The following is an 11,852-nucleotide window of genomic DNA, read 5'->3' on the forward strand; positions in this document are numbered from 1 at the left end:
AATTTATGTATAAGCATTAGAGCAAAGGTTATGACAAGTGTCAACTTTGAATCAAATTGCATTATTTTTCATTGCGTGGGAAGAAGACAAAGGAGAAGAAGAAAGCATATCATGCCGTATTGACATAACACACTTATTTGGAAGTTGCCCCTTGAACATACCTTTTGCTGTTGTTGATTTTTTTCCCACCTTTTTGTTATGATTGCAATTACTCCCCATTTAAAGATGCTTAAAAACAAAACAGAAGATGACAATTGAGTTTTGTTTGTTTGTTTGTTTCACAGGCTTTGGCTCAAGTGGCATGGATTATGGCATGGTGGGAGGGAAAGAGGCTGGAACAGAATCCCGCTTTAAGCAGTGGACTATGATGGAAGGGCTGCCCTCTGTGGCTTCACAAGATGCCAATATGCACAAAAATGGTGAGAGGGGGAATTTTGGGAATGCCCTTGTAGTATCATCTCTCCAGAGGTGAAATAGTTTAGATGAAACTGTTTTGCCTCACCAGCATGCATCTTAAATATTTTTGTATTAATACATCATGCTCCTGAAGATCCCAGCCTTTCCCAGGTGTAAATGTATGTTTTTAATGCTGCAGGTGCAATAGTGCCCCCTGGAAAGGCTCGTGGAGGATCGCCCTACAACCAGTTTGACATAATCCAGGGCGACCCGCTCAGCAGCCACGCAGGCCCTGCTGGTGATAGTTGGTTACCTGCCAAATCTCCACCAACAAACAAGATCGGAAGTAAATCCAGCAATGCCAGTTGGCCTCCAGGTATTACATAAGGGCAGGGGTTGTGTCCTTGCTTTGGGATAGATGTGCTGGACCTTTCCTCAGCATACTTACTTAAGTAACCATTGCAATGAAAATACTTGGGTGGCTTGGCCTTATCTTGCTTTTGGAATTTCTTCCACATTAAAGTAGAACATAAGTGTTGAATTTCCAGTAAAAAGTGTTGGGCTAAATATGAACTAACTGCTGAATTGCCTGAGTAGTGTTTGGTTTTTGTTCAGTGAACTCCTGTCTTCTGTGATTGTGTGACTTTACATTTACAGAAAATTTAATGAAAACATATGTTCATAGAATACACACCAATATTTCCCTTCTTTTGTACTGATTCCTTATTTGTGCTGTGGTAGACTGACACAGTGTAAAAATTATTGATAGGATGGAATCAAAGAAAAATATGTGAAGTAGGGCTTTTTGTAGGGCTTTTTTTGTGGTGGGGGGAACACCACACTCTTGTGGTTCACCTTTGTTCATGTCACATAAAGAGTTGCAACACTTCAGTTATGCTCAGGAATCTTGTGGCTTGGGTAGAAGTCTCTTGCTTTTGGGATGGCAGGCTGGTGCACATTTTTAAAGTTTTGTAGTTTCACTGGCAAAATTTTATGTTTGTGCTAGAAAACTCTCTAGGAAAAGTACGTGTATATTTGAAAATACACATCATTTTCTATATAAAACATTCATTTAAATAGAGTGGTGTCCTTGAAGTTGCACAGATTAATCACTGATGCTGTTCAGCAAATAGTGGTTGCTGTGATTTTTCTCTTGTCTGGAAGACAGTTGCATTCCAGGAGAACATCACTAACTCAAGTACAAAAAAGTAAAAATCCAGGTACATCTCTTAAGTAAAGCATTAGCACAGACCTTGCATCAGAAAGCCTAGGAATCTATGTGACAGACACAACTGCAAGAAATCTAGAAAATGTAGTTGAAAATTTTTGAGGGAAGCCCTCAGTGTCTAACGCCAGCAAGAAAACATCTTCTGATGAGCTAACAGAGCTAAAGAATTAGTTCTCTCAAAAAAATCTGCGCATCCACAAACTTTCATACTGCTCACTGCATTCTGTATAGGTATGTTTGTGTTACACCTCTGTCAGCCTGGTTGTTAGGTATGGAGCTTTTTGGACTGAAGTTGCTGTTCATAATGCCAGGAACTCCCAAAATTTAATCTTTTATCAGGCTTCACTCACAGACTCATTGTTACTGAACTCAGCCACCATTCCCCTGTATTATACTAAGACAGTACTGCTCGGAATGTTGCAAGAGACACATGAGGGTCAGCTCTGCCGTGTTTCCAAGTGTTGGAGCAGCCACTGGCTTTGGCAAAGTTCTTGGTTCAAGGCCAAATCTGTTACAATAAAAAGCTAAAAAAAGTTTAAAAGCTTGATAGCTACTCTTTGCCCCTTGTTGATATCGTAGACTTTCCCTAGTGATATCTGTAGTCCCATTGTCAGTCATAAGTAAATTTTTTTGTTGCTGACTGCCTCACCACGGTGAGAGGATAAGTGAAGTTCACAAATTCTGAACATAAAATTTCACTGAGATCCTCAGTACCATCCCTCATTTCTTGTGAGAGTAGCCCAAGACTATGATTGCAGCCCTCATGTCACAGATCCCCAGTTTTGGCAGGTGGCATTTACTCAGTTATTGCTGTTCCACTCTTACAAGATCCATTGGCTGCTGGGACAAGTTACTGTTCCACGACCATCAGCCGCTTGAGCTGTCTCATAGTCTAACTTCTGGATTTCATTGTCAAGGAAAACTGAAATCAAGATCTACCTTATCAATACAACACCCTGATGAAGAATGAAGACCTAAAATGGCTTTTACTCTAGGTTCTTCTCTACAAGCTTGTAGGTGAGGTCCACTGTCAGTTCCTGGCATGAGATAGAATTCTTCCTCCCAGTGCTGGAAAAAAAGTTGTTAACAAAAATGAGTTTAGAAGAGAAAACCTCCTGAAATAGGTACATTTTTCCTTTGAATGAAAACAATGGAAGCTCAGCATTCACCCTGACTACACCTTTCACATTTTCCTCCTAAATGCCATCTGCTGCAGAAATTCTGCCATTCAAGAGAGCAGTATTGTTCAGCACAAAGATAAATGAAGTGGTGCCCAATCAAACTGATATCACAGCTGGAGGTGAGAGCAAGTTTTGCTGCATTGGTGAGAGCTATGTCGTTTGGTTATGCTGCACAGACTTGCATACTTGGATCCTACTTAGACTGTAAATTTCCCATTCAAGATCAGTCATACTTCAAGCAAACTGGCCTGGATGTGTCTGTCATGGTTTTCACAGTAATCTTATGTTTGAACTTTTTGAAAAGACCTTTCAAATAGCAGTGGAGAAATGCATTTTATGTTGTCTTTACTCCCTAGAAATAAAAGAGCATGTTTGTAGACAAGAGTTGGTGAATGTGCATGATAACAACTATCAGCCCCAAAGGAGAGTTTGGAAATTTGTCAGTATGCTGTAGTTCAAGGAAATGCTTTTCCAGACCAGGGTTACATTGATGAGTGAATGTGTTCATAAAGAATAATACCCCGATCCTTGGAGCCTTGTTTGTGTAGTCATTAACCTTTTGATTAGAGCTTTCTGTGCACTTAATTTTCAGTCTCAAAAATTCTCAGAATCTTTGCAAATAGAAGACTTTTTTTTTTTTCCCTAAGCAAGTTCTCATTTCCAGGTTCTAACCTTCTAACCTATGGTCATGGATTCTTTGTCTCAGAACAGAGAAGATATTTTGAGTAGACCCAAGAGCTGTATTGCTTCTTCCTTAACAAAAGGGAGATCCTGCTTGTCAGGGTATGGCAGTATTTTGGTAGTAGCTGAGCAGAGTCCTTCCATGATGCAGTGCTGATTGCTGATAAAGTGTTGATACCTGGATTATTTTGTTGAGTTAGTAAAGACTGGGAGATGTAACTGATGTTTATAAAATCATGAAGGCAGTGAACAAGATAAATGCAGAATTGTAATTCATGACTCCTGCAATGAGTGCAAATGCTGAAATTAACAGGATATAAATTTTAAAGAGATGGGAGCTTTTTTTCCATCAGGAGTGGTGAACTTGCAGGTTATGTTGCTTTCACAGCTTCTTGAGACAGATGATACTGGCCAGTTGAAACAGTGATTAGATAAAATGATTGAAAAATAGTTTCACAAGCTGGTGCTAGCAGAGAGAGGGTATTTCTGCCATCTAAGTTAGGACAGCTGTGGATATTGGGAGAGTGTGAGGCCAATAGTCCACAGATAGTGGCCAGGTTTGTGTTCTGTCCCTTAATGTTATTTCTCCTACTGCTGTTAAAAAACACTGGACTAGATGGACCATAGTTCTGACCCAATGGGGTATTTCTTTTGTCTTCTTTCAGATTCTCCTGTACATTATCACAGTCTAATACTGCCCTTGCTGGGCAATAATCTGAACCAGTAGTATCATATTTTCTTCTGCATTTGTCTGTGAAAGTCATAGTCTTGACTATAATTCTTCATTATAAAGGTGACTGAAATGAACCCTTCCATGTCAGATTCATCCTACATTGTTTCATTCTAGAGAGTGCATCTTGGAACCCACTTTTAATAATGAATCTTTAATTACACTCAAATATTCTATTATTAATTATTTCTGAAATTCGGGAATTCTGTAGCCTGAACTTTTATCTGCAAGGGATGAATCTGCCACTTTTGCCCTCTTCTCACACTTACACAAATTGTCACATAGTATATGAAGATTCTTAACTTGTTCTTGTGTTTGTCAGTTTTACTTTTGCACCACTGCTTCCAGAACTGACCACAGCACTTTATTCATTGAAGGAGCCAAGTTACTGATCTTTCTTAGAGTAATTAGAGTCTTTGTGTGTTCATATTTAATATAACTCATCCTCTTGTCTTAAAATTCTGGCATGCCTGGAGCTATAGTTCAAACTAAAGCATGATAAGTATATCCCATCTCATTGTGAAGCATGAAGAATGACAATGAGTATATACATTACTTTTACCACAAGACATCTCATCTCAGTATTGATAGGTAATGTATAAAGTGTGTGTGTACATACAGTGGGATGTGTCAAATGTATTTCCAAACTCCTAAGGTAGGTAGCCTTTCCTGGAGAAAGGCTGCTGCACACACACCAAGTATGTGTACAGAATCTAATCTTATGCATCTTATATGGAATTTATTAAAACTGTTGAAACCTCATCTGAATGTAGCAAAGCAGAAGCCCTTAAAGGGATACTAGATGCCCTTGTACCACTTTTTTGTAGTGTAGACTTGTATTTATATGAAACCAGAGCTAGTGCTGTGGGAGGAACTGTGAAATAGATTACGATTCTAACATGCAGTCTTTTTTTCTTTTTTTGCTCCTAAGGAATGGTGTAGAAGACAGTTGTTTACCATCCTGAAATACTGTCAGCAATTACTTCTAGTAAATAACATTTCCCTGATTGCATCTAATTCATTTTTCTCTCCTGTCTCAGAATTCCAACCAGGAGTGCCATGGAAAGGTATACAAAACATTGACCCTGAATCTGACCCCTATGTGACCCCTGGAAGTGTGCTGGGGGGGACAGCCACATCTCCCATTGTAGATACTGACCACCAACTTCTGCGGGACAACACCACAGGTAAAACAGTGCACATCTGGTCTGTGATGATCAAAGTCACTCTGATAACTCAGGATCGTGTGGTCATTGCAGACAGTCTGTTGCACTTGTCTGAGAAGGAAGCTGCCTGCCTTTGCACTGTGGCTGGGAGCACCTGAAAGCTTGGCATTGCTACAGTCATGGCTCTCTGGAGGTTTAATGGTGTTACAGAAACTCTCTGAACTTCATCTCCTCTTTCTCTCTCCTTTTCTCTTTGATAGGGTCTAATTCTTCCCTCAACACCTCGCTGCCTTCACCTGGTGCCTGGCCCTACAGTGCCTCTGACAATTCCTTCACCAACGTTCATAGCACTTCAGGTATGCAGGCTTTGAAACTTAACCAGACAAAGCATTTTTCATTTAGCACTAGTTCATTGTTGTTCCCACTGGGAGTATTTAGTCCATCATGTGTAACAGTGACTTGGGAAGACAAACACTGACTATAACCCTCTCCTTCCTCTTCCCCCCACCCTTTATATGCTGAGCATTACTCCATATAGTATGGAATATCCCTTTGCACAGCTGGGGTCAGCTGTCCTGGCTGCGTTTCCTCACAGCTTCTTGTGCACCCTTATCCCTCCTGCTGGTGGGAGGATGTGAGAAACAGAAAAAGCCTTGATGCTGTGTAAGCGCTCCTCAGGAACATAACTAAATCATCTGTATTTATCCATGCTGTTCATGATACCTTGTGAAGGCTGACCTAAAACAGAGGCTAGGCAGAGTTAAAGAATAAAGTAGGTATTTATTAAAAGGCCTCAGTGGATACACCTTGGGCAGTACAAGAGCCCAGGCAGGGTTACACCCAAGATGAACCCAAAAAACGGTCACAAAAATGGATGACTGGTCACGAGGTCTCACACTTTTATGAGTTCTGGTCCACTTGCATGTTGGAGTTAATTGTCCAATTATAGCTTTAGGTTGTGAAGTTCCATCCTTCTTGTTTTTCTCTCTTCAGTCCACATTGTTTATGCTCTTGGCCTGAAATTTGGGTCAATTGTCTTTGGTCTCAAGCTAGGAAAGGAATTGTTTTTTTCTAGTTACCCTGTGAAGAGAGCTTACCATCCCTTAATATGAAGCTCAGAACTACACATTAAAGCAGTACAGAATCTGAAAAATTTAAAAGCTAAAACCTAAGGCATCATTCCCAGCACAAATCCAAAACACAGCCCCATACTAAGTACTGTGAAGATAATTGACTCTACCCCAGTCAAAACCAGCATATTATGCAAGTTAAAGAATGAGTAGTAGGAAACAGCAGACGCAAAAGGAAAGATAAAAACAGTACATGTACAATCTGTTGACAAGTCAAACTTCTAAAATATTACCTGCTTATGTATGTATTAGTAAAGGTGAGTGATTTTATTTACTTTAACTTTAGGACATGAGAGTGCTGTGAAGGGAATGTTTTTGCCTTGTCTTTTATAGCACTCATCATTCCCTGAAATCTGGACAGAGAAGACATTTGGTCCTCTTGCTTTTAATGGTTGGCCTGTATATATAAACTTTAATATATGTCTCAGATGCTTCATAAGAAGGTCTCTACAGCTTTCTGGTAGAAAACTGTTTCTGCACACACTTCGCAGTAAAGTGCTGGAAATACTTGCTCCAGATGAACCATTTGAATTTTAAGCTTCTTGCAAATGTCAGTTTTTTCTTGAAGACATCATTGTCGTGACAATTACTCAAAAATGAAGAATTGTGTATAAATAACAGGGGTGATGAACAGAGCTGAGAGCTACATCTGGCTCAAACTTCAGGTTTTTTTCATCATACTGAATGAAAGCTGTGTTCAGGCATTACCTCAGCATTTTCACCAAATGTGTTGAAAGTGCTCTTTAGTCCTTAAGAAAAACTGAGTTCCTGCCACCGATTTGTGAGCTGACTTTGGTTTGAAGCACTCTCGGCATCATTCTAGTGACACAGAAGGTTCCTCTGTTATAGCTTGTTGAAAGGAGTGGCATGTAGCAACTTCTTGCCTTTGCTTAATTTTTGTCTAGCACATAAGAAAGACTGAAGAGGTAAAAATATTGAAGTCGTAGTCAAACTGAGGAAATGAGACTACTGCCACATACCAATTTCTTTCTGTCTGCTGGACACAAGTGTTTTACAGTCAGAGAGCCAATCATCTGAACTCAGAATTTAGAATTCACCTATCTGTAAAGCAGAGTCCAGTGAAAGCAGGTTTTTAAGCACTTTCAAAGGTTAGTGCTTGAAACCTGCGTGGTACTGACCATCACTGTGTCATGGAAATACAGAGATCTAGCTGTAAATTGAAGCATGCTTATACATGCTGAAAGCTTTATGATCTTGGTTTCCAGATGTGTTATTTCATGTTGCCCTGGCATATCATAAATTGTGTTTTTTCACTTAATTTCAAATTGCATTCACCACTGTCTGCTGGTGACTGAAGTAAAGTGCACGTATTTGCACATGTGTACATGGGAGTTATGATTAAGATAATGTTTGACACAGCCTTTCCCCCCCATGTCTGTGTAGGCTGGTTCTCAGTGTAGAGCAATGAGGAATTTTCAAGGAATTACGACTTTTGAAATGTCCCTTGGTGTCAGAAGTTGTGGGAGAATTTGCAGTCTGCCTTATTTTAAAAACTGGTTTAGGCAGAGCTCACAAATATTCATGACCAATAGTGGTGTTTTGGGGAGTGCTTTTATTTTTCTCTTTTATTGCGTTTCCTTATAGAGAGTTCTTGAAATGTGTTAAGGATATCCACTATAAGTCTTCTACCAGGCATCTGCCTTCTAGTAAAAAAAAAACCATCAAGATTGTTGAGAAGTCCAGCCGTTGCACAGCTAAGCAGCCTTCTTTATGCATTACTGCTGTGTCAACATTGTGGGAGCTTTGTGACTCTCAAGAAAGCTTTGATCTTGTAGGGAGGACATCTTTAGGAGGCAACATTAGCTTAGTAGACCAAGAAGGGTGAATACACCTTTCAGTGCTCTGCAGGTTTTTTTTTTTTACATGGAGAAGGTTCCATTTCATTAAAGGTCAGTAGTGCCAAAATTTTAAGAAATTCTCAGATTAAATGTAGTGTGGACATAAAAAATGCAGTACATCTAATTAATGATGTAAAATTCTGCAGTCAGCTACATTATCATAAATGATCCTGGTATATTACTTTTTTTAAATCAGCATATGTAAAATAAGCAAATATTTACTTACACGTAGCATGGGGGTTTTTTGATATGATAAGTTAACTGTTGTATGATCCTGTGTTTCACGCTTGTCTCCAATAAAAATGCAGTCAAAAGACTTAGTGTGATAGGACAGATACTTAATCTCACAAGTGTCTCTAATATATACAATTTCTTCAATCTTCTAGCAAAATTCAGTGATTACAAATCAACGTGGTCCCCAGATCCCATAGGACACAATCCCACTCATCTCTCCAACAAGATGTGGAAAAACCATATTTCCTCAAGGAACACTACAGGGCTGCCCCGCCCACCTCCTGGCCTGACCAACCCCAAACCATCATCTCCATGGAACAGCACAGCACCCCGATCGGTCAGGGGCTGGGGGGCACAGGACTCAAGGCTTGGCTCTGGTGAGAACAAATCAACTGTAGCACCATTGTTCAGACCTGAGCAGTGTATGTTTCACATGAGCACCAGTGGTGTGGAGGAAAGAAAGTTGCAGTTGTCTGGTAATAGGAAAAAAGAGAGTTTCTTCTTGAAATGGAAATTTGCTGTCAGTAATTGGGGTGGTGGGGGGTGGAATCCCAGGTCCTGCTGCAGGGAATGAGTGAGGAAGGGCTGAGAACTGCCAGAAGAGAATACCTGCTAATTAGGGCCTTTCAAGACTAGATCCTTGCTGTGTGTGAGAAACTCCTCAAAGATAAACTCTAGTAAAATTAATCTTGATGTGAACTGCAAGCAAAGATGTGATTTTGTTTTCAGGACTAAAGATTAGACTTTCATGTTTTAACAAGGCTGGTAATGCTGATTTTTTCTGAAAGACCTAACTGTAAAGAAAGATGGTTTTTCTTTGTGTCAAATCTGTCTTGATTGCTTTGTCTTATAATTTGCAGCATCTACTTGGAGTGATGGTGGCTCAGTTCGTGCTAGCTACTGGCTGGTTCTTCACAATCTCACTCCACAGGTATTTTCTGTGGTTGTTTCTGGGGACTTGTTTGCTTTAGCAAGGATTTGTGAATTATTCAGTCGTTTCTTTTTGAATAAAATCTGACAAAATCAGATTTGTCAATATATGTAACATATTTCTACTAAACCGAGCTGCAGTCTGACTGGTTTTTCTATTGTAATCTCTTCAGTTAATTTTATGATGTTCAGGTTTTGCTATGTGACTATTAAAACATTTCTTTACTTAAGAGTTAGAAAGAATAATTGAACAGAAAGATTTTTCTGAGAAGTGAGGGTGAATTTCATTACTATAATGTGAAATGGTTTATAGCTGTTCTTTGGGATGTTGTCAATAAGGAATTTAGTGTAACTGCCAGTTTTCACTTTAGTGTTTCCATAGTGAAACCACAGAATTTTTCCAGCGCTCCTGCCAAAACCAGTCTAGTTAGGTTATTTCTGCAAGTATTCTCAGAGCTTGCTGCCATTCTGAATGAATTCTGTGGAGATCTTGGTTTCAGCATTCACAATTAGTATTCAAGGCCTAGGAACAGCTTATATGATTATATGATTATCAGCAGTATCCTGAGGTCTAGACAGAGAGTCCCTTCTTCAGCCAGATAATTTACCTTGTTTCTACAGTCTGCAAAAAAAAGGTTGATGTGAAAGGAAAAGCTGAGGTCTCCAGCAGATCACCCAAAATGGCGAGCTGTGCTCCTTCTGTAAAAAAGACTGTTTACCTTGATGTGAAGGAAGAAGTGGTGTGAAGAAAAAGCACAGTTCTAAGTGTGGCTTGTGTAAAATACTTCAGTGATGCTTAAGGAATTATTTAGTGGAAGAAGAATATATTTTGGAGGCGTTTTAAGTTAGTAGGAAAGAGAAATAGATCATAACTGTCTCATTATGGATTCTCTCTCTATTGTGGATCAGTACAGTAGAGAGACAAGTGTAAAGGTTTAGATGGATTCATAGACTCATAGAATGGTTAGGCTTGGAAAGATGTTCGTTTCAAGGTTCTCTGTTTTAACCTTGACCATACCACCACACAACTTCCTTTTCCCTCATTTGAAGCTGTATTATAAAATAGGAGGGAAAGAAGGAAGAAAGTAGCACTTCCTTAAGTAGTTGCACATATGGATCCCATTCGTATGCCCGTGTCCCTGTGGCACACCAGGAATGGAATCCGTCTGTACAGAACACCTGGGAGAACAGCTGTTGCTGGAGGTAAGTAACAAGCTGTTACTGCTGCAGAAGGAATGTAGGCAGCAACTGCCATGAAAACATTAGTTCAGATGGAATGAACATTGGTGGGTTTGGCAGCAAAATCACTGACCTTTTCTGTCTCTGTTTCATAAACCACAGAGACAAAGAAGAACCAAAATAAATTTTAAAAAATTTCATTGTAGATATATTTCCAGTTTTGCAAAAATGTTTTAACAAGTAGTTTATATACATTCTATTGAAATCAGAGGGCTGAAGACTAAGGCATTCTGGTTCCTTTAGTAGAAATTCTGATGACTGAAGATGGTGAGAAGTACAAGTTGTGTATAATTACTGGAAAGGCTGTCAATGTAAGGATAGTGACAGTGTAAGAAGCTCAGTGAAAGAGGGAAGACTGGACTCAAGCTGTAAATTAACAGGAAAGATAATTTAGATTATTCCGTACTAAAGCAAACTCCGTGTAACTGTGAGAAGTCAAGACATACCAGTTCCTGTTTGAAAATCAACTTCTGTCACCTTTGCTTTCTTCCCACTGCTTTCATCTGTTTTTCTTTCTGAGAGCAGCATATTTTTCAATTACTGTGACAAAGTCAGGATTAAAGTATGTTTGGAGAAATAATTGCAAACATCTGTTTCATCCTGGCTGTTCTTCCTCAGATTGATGGGTCAACCTTGAGGACGATCTGCATGCAGCATGGCCCACTGCTGACATTCCATCTGAACCTGACCCAGGGCACCGCCCTCATCCGATATAACACCAAACAGGAGGCGGCCAAGGCCCAGACTGCACTGCACATGTAAGCAAGGTTTTGAGACAAAAATCTTTGAGGGTGGTGTAAGCCCCTAAACTCAGTGAAAATTTTTGAATTTTACTAACCTCCTGAATTCCAAAGGCTTTTAACCTGTTCTTCATCTGTTTTGTTTAAAAGGTGGCATATGTGCATTTACCTTCATGGTATAGGCACTTTTATTGCTCTTGGTGTTAACATTCAGAACCTTAGTTTAAATTTATTAAGATTTTGTTCAGGGGCAACTGAATGTGGGGGCAAGGGGGTTGGGGTGTTTTTGTTTTTTGTTTTTTCCCCATATAAAATGGAAGTTCTTTTGTTTTGAGTGA

At 39.5% G+C, this 11,852-nt stretch overlaps 1 protein-coding gene across 24 annotated transcripts in view; it reads left to right on the forward strand.

Annotated features, from left to right (window-relative positions):
* TNRC6B (trinucleotide repeat containing adaptor 6B) overlaps positions 1-11,852 on the forward strand; it is a 132,165-nt gene that overhangs the window by 106,577 nt on the left and 13,736 nt on the right. For 20 of the 24 annotated variants that reach the window (XM_077178594.1, XM_077178598.1, XM_077178596.1 and 17 more), the window contains 8 exons: positions 285-419; positions 596-772; positions 2,841-2,924; positions 5,257-5,403; positions 5,643-5,738; positions 8,758-8,982; positions 9,466-9,536; positions 11,393-11,532. In XM_077178594.1, the coding sequence (XP_077034709.1) occupies positions 285-419; positions 596-772; positions 2,841-2,924; positions 5,257-5,403; positions 5,643-5,738; positions 8,758-8,982; positions 9,466-9,536; positions 11,393-11,532 (1,075 nt within the window). The remainder of the gene's footprint in view (positions 1-284; positions 420-595; positions 773-2,840; positions 2,925-5,256; positions 5,404-5,642; positions 5,739-8,757; positions 8,983-9,465; positions 9,537-11,392; positions 11,533-11,852) is intronic. The other 4 variants (XM_077178599.1, XM_054632334.2, XM_077178612.1 and 1 more) reach the window with 1 other exon arrangement.

This window comes from Agelaius phoeniceus, chromosome 5, assembly GCF_051311805.1.
Source record: "Agelaius phoeniceus isolate bAgePho1 chromosome 5, bAgePho1.hap1, whole genome shotgun sequence".
Taxonomy (NCBI): domain Eukaryota; kingdom Metazoa; phylum Chordata; class Aves; order Passeriformes; family Icteridae; genus Agelaius; species Agelaius phoeniceus.